The sequence below is a fragment of the Sinocyclocheilus anshuiensis genome, unplaced genomic scaffold (assembly GCF_001515605.1).
Source record: "Sinocyclocheilus anshuiensis isolate Anshui unplaced genomic scaffold, SAMN03320099.WGS_v1.1 scaffold487, whole genome shotgun sequence".
Classification (NCBI taxonomy): domain Eukaryota; kingdom Metazoa; phylum Chordata; class Actinopteri; order Cypriniformes; family Cyprinidae; genus Sinocyclocheilus; species Sinocyclocheilus anshuiensis.
In genome coordinates this window covers 174,116-189,521 of record NW_015548240.1, presented here as the reverse complement: position 1 = coordinate 189,521, position 15,406 = coordinate 174,116, and the positions used below count along the sequence as shown (strand labels likewise).

Here is a 15,406-nt window from a genome sequence, read left to right as displayed (position 1 = left end):
TATGAATATGATAAATATAAAAACGTCCCCACATATACAGTATAGTAAAACCCAAGAGCGCATGATTTGTGGAAAATTTCTAATTGTGACGACAAAAATTGTGATTACGATTCAACCTAGTAAAACATCTTGAAGAAATAGTTCAAGGAATAGCTGCAACATGAGAGTGAATAAATGATGACAGAACTTAAATTTTTGGCTAAACTATTCCTTACTTCCATTCTTGAGAGTATAGTGTTCACTAGGAAAAAAAATGTATTAAAATAAATAAATGGCAAAGGCATGTGAAAGACCAGATTTAGGGTATAGTCATTGTAAACAGCATAAAAAGTAAATGAGAAAAGTGTACACTTTTGTGTGTGTGTGTGTGTGTGTGTGTGTGTGTGTGGCTTACCTGCATTTCCTCATCAGAAACAGAAGCATCTTTAGAATACTGCAGGAACTGAGCAACATATGTCATAATAGACTTTTCATCAGGATCCCTAACATCAACATCTGAAATACAAATACACCATTCATCTAGAGTATGTCATATAGAAAACAAAAGCCTAAAATTATCACTGCTTTTTGCATACTATACAACAAAACAACACAGCATAAACACACACTTACCGGCTGGATCTAGTAGTCTGGGGATGTGAAGTTCTCTTTCAGCAATGTGGAAGGCTTCCTCCAGGTTCTGTCTGTTGGTTCTTGTTCGGGCTCTAGTTAGGTCCACTATATTCGGTCTCAGAGCATGAAGTATTGCCAAAAACACTACACCACTTCTCCAGCTCGCCTTAAAGTCCTTCACACTCAGAGTACAACCAGCCCTGTGAAAAAAGACAAAAAAAAGTAATTGGTTTCATAAAACAGAATCTCACTGTTCCCAAGAATCCCTTCTAGCAGGTTGTTCCTCACTTTTGGCACTGCTCTCTGACCCACAGCAGCAGGGCTTTCTTGGCAGATACGCGGAAACGGGTGTGCAGGGGTGAACCATGGGGTGGCACCGGACTGCTGCGGGCACTGCTGCTGGTCGAACGAGTGTCTAAACTCGCCAGTGACTCCAGAGACGACTGACGAGAACTAAAGTTCAATGTGCTGGCCAACTCTTCGATCTAAACAATGTAAAAGACCCATAAGAAAAATCACAAAATTGACGATCGTTCTTCTCAGTTTAGAATATTTGTAGTACATTTTATATTGGTACACTTTATTAGGACTTCTTAAATCTAATGGTTAATATAACCCAACTTTTTTGTTAGACTGTGACAGTAAACTTACATGAATGTGCATGATGATGGTCCAGACGAGACCCAGAATGATGGAAGGCTTCCCATCCATGATGTCCGAGACACTGATGTTGACCAGTTTGATCTGCAGGACAAAGATGTTGATAAAGTAACAGATGTTCATATTTCACCTCCATGCAGCAGTGAGCTAAAAGTAATGCTTTTCTTCACACAATCGTGTGAAATGCATGATGTTGGCTAGAGGGGCAAAGAAAAATTTGATTGTTTTTCAAAGCAACACAGAATAATTTTCACTTTCATTAGCCTGTGCTCAGCCTAAGCTCCTCTCTGCACAACAATGGTACTGTAACCGCAAAACTCCAACATAATAGAAACTCTTATTAAAAAAAGCATGTACACTGGGAACAGAAATCACCTGAACAAACAAAAAAAAGCATTAATGTAGTTTCAACACAAATGGATTAACTTATTACTATTTTTTATTTTTTATTTTTACAAATTTAAATTGATTGCACACAATTAAATTTGAAAACTTTCTCCTGTGGGAGAAAAAGTCAAATATTGTGTTGATGCATTAATGTGTTGATACATTTCCATGAGTATTTTCCACTGTGGTGCATCTTACCGATTTCCTCGTAAGGAACGCTAGGCCTTTCTCAATGTTTGTTCTGTGCTGAAATGTCCCTCTTCCTTTTTCTCGGCTCTAAAATGAAGGTAGGTTGTGGTTATCACAAAATCACTGCTCATGGTTTTGTAATAGATTGGCATATCTACCAGTACTTTGAGTTTATCAATAATGCCACCAAATATCAGCTCAGCTTGTGTTAGTTCCAAATAACCTAGTCAATGGATAGTGCACATTCTTCTGTTTTCAAAATTTTTAAGCAGATATGCAGTATAATTGTGCAAAATAAATATGAATCTCTTCTCAAAATCTACATTAAATGTTGCTGTATTATAGGTGTATAGGTATAGATGTATATATATATATTGGGCAAAGGCCACCTTGTTCTCTAGATATCAGCATAGGTTATTGAAAAATCAGTTGACCATTAATGAATCAGACTCTTACCATTCTCTGACCACTCAACACCTCCAGCAAGTCCAATAGTCTGCTTCCATCTCTGAATTCATTGAAAAGATCCACCACTGTAACTGGAGGACTCCTCTGAGAGACCAAAATGAAATATTACATATTAAACACCAGAATGCACACAATATATAAATTCCTAACTAATCCATACAGGCACAAAAACATTTCTGGGTCATATATCACCTCAAAATAAAAAAAATAAATAAAAAATTGGTAACACTTCACTTAAAGCCTTTATGTATAATGCATTATAAAGGGTTATTAAAGGGTATAATGCATTATAATTATTCATAATGTGCGTTGTAATACATTATATCTTGTTGTAAATAAATATAACCAAATTTAAATTCATAGTGTAACAATGAATTGATAAGTGTTATAATGTATTAACTGTGATTACAATAATTCATGAGATTGTAGACATGTCTAGAGGCCAAATCAAACAAGCTTGTGTGAACTTATCCTGTTGAAACCTTTTACATAAAACCGAGAGCTCCAGGCATTAATAAGTGTTTGCTGGGGATACGGAGAGAAGAGCATTGTGAAATTATCTAAAATAACACCTCTTACACGTCCTCTGTTCATGCACATAAGATGTCAAGCCATGACAAACTGATCGTGTCATTTGCTCACTTTATAAGTAGCTGTGGGTGTGAATATGTGTGTCCACAAGCGTGTGTGCTGGCCAACTCCTGTTGCTGTCTGTCTTTCTGGTCCATGTCTGAGAAGATTATATTTACCCCCTGCCCACCCCTCATTCCCTCTCCGCTATTGGAGAACCTGCAGGAATGACCTCTACCAAAAAAACCTCTCCATGTTGGTCATTTATCTGTAATTTAGTTGCATTTACTCACTGTCAATATACACTTGATTAAAAATAATGCAAGTGAGGTCCATGATGATTCAGATAAACACAACATCACTATTACAGCTTTTCTAAGTCAGGTTTAGGAGCTCTTGAACTTTGAACCTCACCTTAGACAGCTGGGCATTGATCCAGTTCGTGAAGGTTCTTTTCTGAATTTGCTCCTGCTCAACTGAAGGCAAAACAGAGAGGAGAACATTATGAAAACCAGCATGTAGAAACATAGGGAGTGAACACACCTTATACAACTACACACATGATTTGCAGGATTGAATCACTATGTGCTGTGTTCAAATCAATTCAAACGATGTCTAAGAATAGATCTTATAAATGCATGAGGACGAAACAGGTGCATTTGTATTCAACCATAACATTTTGAAGGGTATAATGTCTTTGGCAATTTTAATACATGAAATGTGTATCAATGGCATAACCTTTTACCCCAATTAAATTAAATTTAAATAACATGTTTTAATCTGTAGAAGAATAAACATGTATGTAAACACTGGAAAAAAACACTTGTTTGAGAGTGAATTCATTCATTCTTTCATCCAACTTTTGTCATAATAATTTGCATACGCTCCACATACATGAAATGCAATACAGACCTAAAAGTAGTCACATCAAATAGAGTGCCGTTTACGTTTACCGTTATAAAGTTCCACAAAGTCATTCAGCTCATCAGCTGTGTGAAGAACATCTTTCTCCCCCATTCTCTCACAATCCACTTCTTCCATTCTTCTTCTTAAACAAGGACCTTAAAATCTCTCACAATATGACCAAGTCTACACCACTGTTTTCTCAGTGTTGACAACTCTCCTCTCAATGAACGTGTGAAATCTTCAACCACTGTTTCTGAAAAACCAATAAGACAAACCTGACTGCCAACCTGACTCACTCTGCCAGCCTGCGGTGATTCTAAAAGAGCTCTCCCTCATTAACTGCTAAACATGGCCATCACTATGAATAAGACTCTCAGGCCAGTTATCAGGATAATGTCTCAGAGATGTGGCTCTTGACCGACTGACCCATAAAGAGAATGAGAGAATGTGTGTTTGAATAGTTTCCTTGACAAGACTGAAAGGGTTTGACTATCACTGTTCACACACTCCTGTATCAGCAGCACAGGATGAGGGAAAGCTTTGAAATGGTTAAAGTTATCAGCTGACACCCACGCTAAGTTTCCTAGGGATTTATTTAGAGTTCAGCTATCAAATACTAACACGCTTTTACACTTGACACAGTTGACCCACGGTCATTTCTACCCTGGAAACTGATATGTCAAGCACTGAAGAAGTACGTAATACTGTATGTTGTTTTATTACACAACATGTAAAAGAAACCTGCAGAAAAACTGAAAAAATACCCATAACAAAGGTAACCATCTTGTGAACGTATTTTCTTATAGTAATAAAAATAAACATTTGTTTATATAGACTTTTATCACTCTGATATGTTTCAGTCAAATGTAATTAATGACATTTATTAATGACATCCATCTGTTGTCTTTAAAAATTAAACTGCATGTTGCTAGTGTTGCTGTTACGCAAGACAGAAACTGACACAGGGATCAGATTCAGTTCCTGGGATTTGTCACCCACCAGAGACCTAGTCCAAAAAAATGAATCATATCTAACAGACAACAATGAAAAAGAGGCCAAAAGAATATAGGGAAAGAAATGAGTGAGGCAAGTGCAGCGAGGGAAAAATTGTGATAGACACACAAACTCAAAAACTGAACCAGCCAAGTTATCGATTCACCTCAGAAAGAAACAAAATCCTCCCAGCAAACACTCCCCTTTACTGGTGACCTAATTCAAATGAACTCTACAGAAACACAATGACAGAAAAGACTGGAATGTTTCCATTGAACAAAGTTCATATCGTATAATCTATTTTGTTTTGGGAGGTGCAGTTCTTAACTCGTTAGAGACAACACCTCCCTTTGAGAGAACAAGAGAGGGAGGGGAAACAATAGTGAAACCATAGAGGCGATAAAAAAAACGAAAAGACACAGAAAATGAATGACAGCTTTTGACTGACACTTCATTCAGGCGGGACAGATACGATGAACAAATGACTTTTGTAATGACTCATAGTAATAGTGAAGTAAAATCAAATACATTACTATATCTGGAAGCTCCATGATTACTGTATCCTGAAAGAACTCTTTCAAGACAATATTGAACACTTATTTTATTTTTAAAAATCTATTTTCTATAAGTTTGATTTTTGTTTTTTGATACATATTATGTGCACCTCTCACCTTGTGATCCATGTTTCTTCTTATGAGACCTTTCAGATGGGTGTTCAACCCCGACAAAATGAGGCAACATCTTTTTGTTGTCTTTTAAGGAGACATCAACAGTGGTGATTGCACAATGATGTTCAGACGTGCATGATAGAATAATATTAATGTCAGTTAAAAATGCACTAAATGCTATTTTTATTATTGCACACTGTCTGGTCTATCTACTTTCAGCATTTTGCAAAAGAGAAACAAAATTATTTTTAACTCATTTCAAACCAATTACAAACTCACCCATGCTGCTGTCAGCAGATTTGCTATCCCAGAATTCCCTGTATTATCATCAGTTGTTGCAGGTTGAAGTGTGCAGCAACAGAAATGTTTCAGAAACCAGCCTCATCTTGCAATACAGCAAAGCAGTGCGAAACTCCCGCATTGAAATACTGGAGAACATGTGTTAGCTGTAGAACTGAAAAGTACCGTAAACACACGGCACAACTTGCCTGGTGACCTTTAGCGAAGTAATTCAGGATCAGTGCCAGTACTGCAGGTTTCAAAAAAAGCTCCACCTTTTACTTATGCTAAAAGAAACGCACACAGCATGTCCACACAGGTGCTGATTAACGCTTCTCCTAATGCAGTTCTACTGTATCCTCAGGGCTCCAGCAGTGATCAACATGTTAAGACATCAATTATTCACTGATTCTTGAGACATGAAACAAATATTGTGCAACACAATTTCACCTGCTATCCGTTTTTAGTCATTTAGACTGATTTTTTTATTTCATTCAAATTACCAAAGTCATAGTGTATGTTTTTTCTAATGATTTAAAAGCGACAGAATGAGAATAAGTAACCTGAAAACACATTAAAACATCAGTTCTTGGCAACTGAACAACCCCTCGACTCCACAAAGGAGCAGTGAGCAATTATGTTTTTTCAGAAGTAATTGCCTAAATTATGTTCATTAAAGGAATAGTTCACTTAAAAAATTAAAATTTGCCGGAAAGTTACTCACCCTCAGGCCAACCGAGAAGTGGATTAGTTTTTTTTCTAGAAATCTAGCATTACATCATTTGCTCACAAATGGGTGCCATCAGAATGAGAGTCTAAAGAGCTGATAAAAACATCACAATAATCCACAAGCAATCCACATGACTCTAGTCCACAAATTAACAAAAATAAACCAGTGCTTCTGGTTAAAATACGAGGCCTATATCCATACTATTGCTTTCTCCTGTGAAAATGTCATCCTGTCTGAATCAGGAGAGAAATATGCACAGATCCAGCACCACTTACCAGTGAAAAAGAAAACAGTCCCAAACAGTTCTAAACAAATGTGCTGGTGGAATTTGATTTAAGAGGACAACAGGGGAGGACTTTTCCACTGAACAAAGCATTATTATCAAGTGTGGAGTCATATTTTGGCCAGAAGCAAGAAAATGCCTTAATGTTGGATTAGTTTCTTACAAACATGCAGCTTTTCTCTTCACAAGATGCTAACTGATGGACTGTAGTTGTGTTGATAACTTGTGCATTATTGTGATGGTTTTATCAGCTGTTTGAACTGTCATTCTGACGGCACCCATTCACTGCAGAGAATCCACTGGTGAGAAAGTGATGCAATGCTAAAACTATCCAAATCTGTTCTGATCAAGAAACAAACTCATCTACATTTTGGCCTGAGGGTGAGTACATCTTCAGCAAATTTAAATTTTTGGGTTAACGATTCCTTATCTACACATCCATATTACTTTACTCTCAAAACAACAACAAAGACACTACAACAGAGACAGCGAAGATTTTTGTGGATTAAAAAAAATGAATTACCCACACCCTGCATTCTAGAAAAACACTTTTGTGCAACTCTTCATGACTCAGGGCAACAGAACTTTAATTACATCTGTCTGTTACCAAACAATCTGCAAAACACGTGCCCATGCATTATTTATGCCTTATTTAAGTCATTGATTTAATATCACAGAATAATGTGCATGTATGTATGCGTGAGAGAGAGATCGAGAGAGAGATTTTAACCCATATCATTTGGCATCACCAATAAATCACTTTAATCTGCTTTTGAATAAACAGATGAAGAAGTTTGTTGAATGAATAAATGAATGAATGAATTCATAGAATCATCCATGAAGTCCAAACAAGAAGTGAAAATTATTGCAATATATACAATTCGATACTGTCAAACCTATAACAGATAATGACACACCAAATCAGATATGAGCAACATTTTATTTTAGTTTTATGCTCAATAAAAGCTTCAATCTGACCTTGCAGTAGTATGTGGACATCATCGATGTCCAGTGGGAGCGAGCCACGTTCATCGGGCAGGTCTCTGGATGTCCTTTGTGACGTCATGGTTCCCACGGAGAGAGGTCAGCGGAGAACAACCTGAGGCATTGTAGCATCTGTGGAGAGGACAGATGATGTCTTAGCCGTCCAGGTTTACACTCGTAAGAATAAAGGTGTTATCACAAAATGGTGTTTTCACAGATACCATATAAGAAAGAACTATTTTTGATTCTCCAAAAGAACCTTTAAGTGAATCTTTTTTCTTAGTGTGAAGAACATTAAAAAAAAAAAAAACTTTCAAATCTTTCTTTAATAATAACATTCATTTGACACAGTGTCCTTTCTGTTATGCATTTCTTTTCAACTATGTAACTTTTATTGCTTGCTTTGTCATTTAAGGAAGCATTTCTATAAGAAGGGTATGCTAGACTTACAGAAATATGATACAATATTGGCGAGCTGATTATTTATAACATATAACAAAATAACTTTTTTATACAATCTTTTGAAAATAGCAATTCCATTGCTAATACTGGTTGTTTATGCTGGTATTTTCCTGCCAAAAATTAATTTGAGGACATGTCAGTTGAAAAATCAATAAACGGAGTACTACTTAAAGCAATATTCTCAAAATATAAAGTTTAATTTGAAACATTTTTGGCTGGTTTTTCATATTAGAGGTCATAGAAACCAAAGACTATAGAATACCCAAGACATGTCACTCCCTGTATGGTTTTGCCTTAAAGGGACTTTGATTAGAAACACAGAAATAACTGAGTTCCATAGTGTATTTTGTGTGTGTGTTTAATATTTTATCCATTGTATTAAGACACATATGATGAGGAAACTGAACATACTGAATGTACTGCACAGTAGGAATGACCATTAAGTTCCTGTGGGTAGACACATAAAGCAATGGCACCCTCTGGGGAGCCAAAACTGCCATTTTTTCAGAATCTGTGAGGCATGTTTAAATTTATCAGCATAAAGATTAAAGATTAAGGCCCGGTTTCATAGACAGGGCTTAGCCTAAACCAGGAGTAAGCCATAGTTCAATTAGGACATTTAAGTAATTTTTATAAACATGCCTTAGAAAAAAGCATTACTGGTGTTCATCTTAAGACAAAACAAAGGCTGACATGTTTTCAGATCAGTCAGTGCAAGTTTCTTTCAGTTGAAACAGCTCAGATTTACATTTTAGTCTAGGACTAGACTTAAACCTTGTCTGTGAAACCGGGGGTATAAGTGTTGGATAAACAAAAATTTCTCAAACAAACAGTAAAATCAGAAAGTCATGGCAAAATGTCATTGCATCAATCGTTCTGTGACCATGTGAATGTGTGTCCTTGCAGCAGAACGTGACTCTGTTAGAGAACAGAGGGGTGGAAGAATGTGTGCTATCCTGAGCTGGACTCACAGGAACAAGAACACAGAGAGAAAGAAAGTGCACATACTGGCATAATAATGTGCAATGAAAACACAGCAGGCATTAACACAGACCGGACACATTCCCAGAGATCAAACAAATCTGTGCATCATGTCTGAATCTGAGTGCTGGGATCACAGTCAAATCACACTGTGATTTGATAAGAGAGTTACATGGAAACTTCATCCACATGAACTGACCACAACAGCATCTAAAGCATTTCACACGTACAGAACGCAACACTCCCACAGGACAATCACCTAAGCAGAGCACAGACAATTCTTTTATGAGAACATACGTCACTATGCCTATCCTGACAACTACAAAAACACTGACAAAGAAGTGAAGTGTCTAAAACTGCCTTTGAACATGACACTGGGCATGATATAACTATTCACCCAGAAGGAAGAATTGATTACCCACTAAAATTGTTAATTAAGCTTTTTAAGCAGCTCTTTTCCAGAATTAGCTACAGTAACATGACTATTTTGGATGAACTATTCCTTTAAACCACCTGTGTTTTTATATTTATAACAGAAATCACTGTCAAAACAATAAGTAACAGTGCTCATCCCTCTAAGAGACACTAAGCTGTAAGTAACCCTTAGCAGGTTGGCATACAGTGGCATACCAAGTCAATGGCAAAAAATTGCATATACAGTATTATCTCTATAATAATAGTAACGTATGTTATTATTTTTATTTAAATTGTTAAAGACGTTTCAGTTTAATGTAATGAGTATTTATCAGTGTTGCATGCATAGGCAGCAGAAGCGTTCCGCACGCGGTCAAGAATAACCAGCGTGACCTCTGACACACGAAATGCCTTGAGCTCGAGAGGGGCGTTGCGTGGGACCCAAAAATAGCGCTGGCGCGGACACGCTTTACAACAAGTACGGCACAATATAACACGTCAAAATCAATATCGACTATCAAACACATACAGTTCTACTGCGTGTTATGACTTTACAACAGTACTCTTTTAAACTGAGAGCCTATTCAGTAGGCTATAGCCTAGGCCTATTATAGGCTATAAAGTGGTATTAGCCTATATATATATATATATATATATATATTTTTTTTTTTATTTTTTTTATTTTATTTTTTTTTTAAATTTAGGCTATATTATAGTATTGATATAACGTTTTGAACTCTCAGAACAAATTTAATAGCAACAAAGACAATTAATAAGACATTAAAATAAACGGTGTTAAAACGATTGAATCCGAGTTATGCGTTATTCAATGACCTTAGATATGTCAAGGTGGGTCTGTTCAGAAGAACTCAAACTCTACTTACATGTTTTGCAAAGTATGAAACTGTCTTTAAATGTCCACTTGCACCAGTGTTGAATGTTTTCCGTCGTCAACTACAATAACGACAAATACAAATCGTTAGGGAGTTCATATTACTGCGTGTATTAATGCAAGTGAAGCTCGTATATTTCCTCCCGTTCCCAACTGAGCTCACCGGGAGAAGCGACCGGGCGGCGGAGTGAAACCCGACGCGCCCGCGGGGGTCTCTAATTATAACGACCACTCAGGGCAGCGCGAGCGCGTGGACCTAAATGAGTGGGCTAGCAGACAAACCAGTAAATTAACCTCTCTGTAGATCAATAATCGCACGGTGCGAATTATGAGGGTTTTTGTGCAGGTCACCTACCAACGCTTTAGCCACTCAGAAGGAAGTCAAAACAGGGTTGATCTTAATAAAAGTTAATGCAAGTTTCAAACAAGCTGGCTATATCTAGGCTACTATAGATTTCAACATTGGATTTCAACAAAGTTTCAGCATTGATAAATGTTAAAATGCATGACTAAATAGGGTCACATTATCAAAATGTAGGTAAAAGTTCGCTAGAAAATGCGTTAAGTTTCGACTGTCCATATCGGAGAAGTCACTTTCAAACCAATTTGAACACTTGCGAAATCTGCGTGGGAAAGTTTTTCCCGATGGCACGGATTACTTTAATTCGCCCGCAAAATTTCGCAGAGCAATGGTAAATTGTGATTGCACCTCGATGAGTCGGTAAAGCATAATTTATAGATCATATATAGATCACTTTATTATAAATTATTAGAATACTAGTATTTTCACCAGCTACAAGTAGTTTTAAGTCAGTTATTTCTATCTTTTGCTGTAATGTGTCAGTATGGAAATATCAGTATACATTTCCAAACATTCATTTTGCCATTAATTGTAATAATCCAGTGAGATTTTTGTTTGCACAAGGAGTCTGACAACAGCCAGTGCTCCACTCAGAGATCTGATCTCATCATCATCCAATCTGTTGAAGAAACAGAACAAACTGTGGCAAAGTCTCCAAGATGCTTCAAGAAACCTACCTGCAAACTACAGTAGCCTACTGTTAAACGTTTTAGGCACTTGTGTAAAAATGCTGTAAAATGAGGATGCTGCCAAAAATAATGCCATACATATATTTACTTTATCAATTAACTTCTATTAACTAAATTAAATCAACATTTAGTGTGACCATCCTTTGCATTTAAGCAGCTTTTGCCCTAGGTGCACTTGCACATAGTTTTTCAGGTAGCTTTGCAAGGAGGTCTCTTGAAGCATCTTGGAGACGTTGCCACAGCTCTTCTGGAATAACTGACTTAAAACCACTTTTTAGCTGGTAAAAATACTAAAGTAATTTTACAATTACTCATATATGTTTATATTTATTAATCATACGAAGCCTATTAAAGAAGCCAAAATGTATTGCATAATTCTCCCTGAATAGCCCGCCAGTGTATACATATACAGGATGTGGATACTGATGCAAAAACTAAAGGGAGATGCTGCGGGACAACATGATCACTATGTGAGTCAAATTCTTTGTAATTAGATCAAATTGACCACTGGGTGGCATCATTTTAGAAAAGTTTGTTTGACATTACTTGAAGATGGTCTCAGTTTATATTATTTAGTGTAAACAAGTAGACTAGTGTTTTGTGTGCATCTTTGTACAAATATAGCTAATATATATTCTGTATTGTGCATGATAAGCTAGGCAATATAAGCATTACCAGCAGTTTTGTTTCTGTTCTACTGTTGTTTTCTATGCCTGTTTGTCATTCATGAATTCCAAACACATTCAATGCTATTTTTTCTAATTTAAGGGGAAAAAAAGAATAAAGAATATAATAAAGAAAATGATTTTCAAAGAAAATTAACTCAGCAAAATTGTCATCCTGGCCCCTCAGGTGTCAATTATATCAGACCTTTCTGGAAAATCACTTCTTAGATATTGCCACCATGTTGTCATGGAAAGTATCTGATTAAACTCTAACTGTTTGGAGCCTGACGTCTCATTTAACCTGTCCTGACACCTCCTGGAGCCAGGACTAACCACAACCCACAAGATGGATGGATGAATAAATGAATACATGGATTAGAGGATGAATGTGTTTCCCATTCTCTTCCATGTGTATGACTCCGAACAAAAGGAGGTTCTTTCCTCTTCATTAAGTTAATGGATGTACGGCTGATGTACCTGAGCAGCAGGTAAGACATGCACAGATTTCAGAGCCTGAGGGGCTGAATCAATCTCCACACACATGGACTCACTGGCTCCTTCCTTGTTTGTCTTTGGTCTTATGTGACATCTCTTTATTACTGCTGGATGCAGTTAGTGCTACAGAGACAGCCCCATGTGTTTTAGGTGGGGTTGGCAGCGCCATTTCTAATAAATTACAGATTTGTGCAAGTTCAGTGTCAGAGGAACTTCAGGAGAGGTGATATCAGGACTGGAAGTGAGATTTCTCGCTGATTCTGGAGAGTTTAGCTGTGCTGCGTCTGCCATCCAGGTATCTTTGACCTTGCTGAAACTAAGAAGACAAACAGAAGATAAGTGAGATTTATGTTTTATTAATTATTTTATTAATTACTGTTATTTTGTAAACAGATCCACAGTCACTGGAACCAGCAATGGCTCCTCTGAGGTCTGGAGCACAGGGGTGAGAAACTTGAATACTCCTTTTTTTTTTTACAGCTCTTTATGGAAATTATATTTTGTTATATCTTATCATAGTTTAAAAATGGAATTTTTATGATTGATTTTTCAAGGGTAAAACAGTAAAACAATGAAAAATACATAAAAATCCAAATTTTGGATTTTGTAAGATTTCAATCAAAATGTAACTAAAATTGTGAAATCTTATTACAATGTAAAATTTATTTCCTACTTTAATATCATTTAAAATGCAATTTATTTCTTGTGATACCAAAGCTGAATTTTCAGTGTCACATGATCCTTCTAATATGGATCAATACAATCATTCTTCTTATCATCTGTGTTGAAAACATTGAAACATAATGTTTTTCTGTGCAAACTGTGAATTTTTTTATTCTTTGATGAATAGAATGTTAAAATAATCTACTTGAAATAGAATTATAATTGTTTTTACTGTCACTTTGGCCAATATAATGCACCCCTGATGTATCAGAGTACTAAAAAAAACGACCTCTTTTGAATGGTAGTGTACATGCTAGGAATGATACAAATTTTACAAAACAGTTTTAATGTGATCTTTATACTGTATAAGTAACGTTAAAAGAAAAACAGCTCTGTTTTCATGGATCATTACAACTCATATTATACACTTGCTATGTTAATCAAAAGTAATTGCTTGATTTTTTGCAACCTACAGAGCATTTAACACTTAATCATTCTTCTGAGACATGCGGCCTCATCATGAACTCTTATTCTTTCTCTGGTAGACTGTCTCCTGTAACTCTATGCTGTGTGACACTGGCTGTTTGGCTGTGTTGTGGCGCTCAAACTGAGACTTCTGTGCTCAACCTGAAGCGTTTCATCGGCTGTGCAGTCAGAGAATTTACCTTTCTGGCCCGTAAGCCGGGATGCAGTGGGCTGCACATCACCACTGATGCCTGCTGGGGACGCTGTGAGACCTGGGAAGTAAGACTGATATTATTAGCCTGTGACAAACATATACTCGCATAAAAAGAGAGAAGAGCTTTTGCAGCACACCTGCAGTGTGATCAATACTTAATCAAAATGATATAAAAAAAATGTCAAGGGGATAATACTTTATTACAAGAAATTTCAATTATTTAACAGGGTTTTATAATTCTCTAATATATCAAATTAAACCCCATATACTGTATATGACATAGTAGCTTAAATAATAGACAAGGTGATTTTGCTTTTATACAAACTGAAGCAGGCAAAGGTTTGACTGTTTCACAAAAATCCAAAGATATTATGTTAGAGTTTGTATTTATTTTGCAAAATAATTTGCATTTGTATTATTAATTGCGTTTGTAGGATTGGATTGTGTTTTAATTTTACACAGAGCAGTTGAAATCACTTTGGGAACAGAACTCACTTTGACCCAAATAACCATTTTCCAAGAAAAAAAAAAATTGAACAGCTTTTCGTTTAGTGCTCTTAAAAGAGAGAGGCGGAGAACCTCTTGGGCTGATTGCTAGAAATTAAAGGAAAAAAATAACAGAAAAAAAGAGAAAAATGGTTGAGATATTGCAGTCAGGCCTGGCTTTTTCCCTGTTGTTTTTATTGTTTTATAATGGTTTCTTATGTATTTTTGTTTCATGACGATTTTCTGCAAAATATGTTTTACATACATTATTATTTACTGCTCTTAATTTTTGATAAGAGCATATCTGAAGGAAAGTGACTTTTTACTTTCAGTGAATAAAAACTAAAGAAATCAGCAATCATTCACTGTTGTTGCTCCTAAACTATGGAATTCTCTGCCCCAGATCACACCTGTCCGAATTTAAATCGCTACTCAAAACTTATTTGTTTTCAGACTGCTACCTTTCTTAAGTTGACTTCTGTTTCATCTGCCCCATCTACATATTACTCCTCTGATGTCTGGTGTTCTCATTATTTCCTGTATTATTGTTTGACGTTATCCTCTGTATTATTTGTTTGATGTTATCTGCGCATATTGGATGTTTATTGTAAAGTGTCCTTGAGCTCTGGAAAGGTGCTATATAAATAAAACATTCTTTACTACTTTTATTACTAAAAAATGTAACTAAATATATCTAAACAAGGGGTGCCCAAACTCGGTCCTGGAGGGCCGGTGTCCTGCAGAGTTTAGCTCCAACTTGCCTCAACACACCTGCCGGGAGGTTTCTAGCATGCCTAGTAAGAGCTTGATTAGCCTGTTCAGGTGTGTCTAATTGGGGTTGGAGCTAAACTCTGCAGGACACCAGCCCTCCAGGACCGAGTTTGGGCACC

At 36.4% G+C, this 15,406-nt stretch overlaps 2 protein-coding genes across 3 annotated transcripts in view; one reads left to right on the top strand and one right to left on the bottom strand.

Moving 5' to 3' along the window:
- The window catches only part of syne2b (spectrin repeat containing, nuclear envelope 2b), a 93,080-nt gene extending 87,205 nt beyond the window's left edge, over positions 1-5,875 (bottom strand). Inside the window, exons 1-9 of the mRNA XM_016442222.1 lie at positions 5,733-5,875; positions 5,457-5,537; positions 3,301-3,362; positions 2,305-2,400; positions 1,858-1,935; positions 1,264-1,356; positions 901-1,097; positions 613-812; positions 395-495 (exon numbers count right to left, since the gene is read on the bottom strand). Coding sequence (XP_016297708.1) covers positions 395-495; positions 613-812; positions 901-1,097; positions 1,264-1,356; positions 1,858-1,935; positions 2,305-2,400; positions 3,301-3,362; positions 5,457-5,537; positions 5,733-5,736 — 912 coding nt within the window. The 5' untranslated portion in view covers positions 5,737-5,875. The remainder of the gene's footprint in view (positions 1-394; positions 496-612; positions 813-900; positions 1,098-1,263; positions 1,357-1,857; positions 1,936-2,304; positions 2,401-3,300; positions 3,363-5,456; positions 5,538-5,732) is intronic.
- A 6,179-nt stretch (positions 5,876-12,054) lies between these two features.
- gphb5 (glycoprotein hormone subunit beta 5) overlaps positions 12,055-15,406 on the top strand; it is an 8,747-nt gene continuing 5,395 nt past the window's right edge. The window contains exons 1-4 of one of the 2 annotated variants that reach the window (XM_016442267.1): positions 12,055-12,681; positions 12,806-12,983; positions 13,082-13,133; positions 13,897-14,095. In XM_016442267.1, the coding sequence (XP_016297753.1) occupies positions 13,105-13,133; positions 13,897-14,095 (228 nt within the window). In that variant the 5' untranslated portion in view covers positions 12,055-12,681; positions 12,806-12,983; positions 13,082-13,104. Of the gene's footprint in view, positions 12,984-13,081; positions 13,134-13,896; positions 14,096-15,406 lie in introns of both variants that reach the window. The other variant, XM_016442266.1, reaches the window with a different exon arrangement.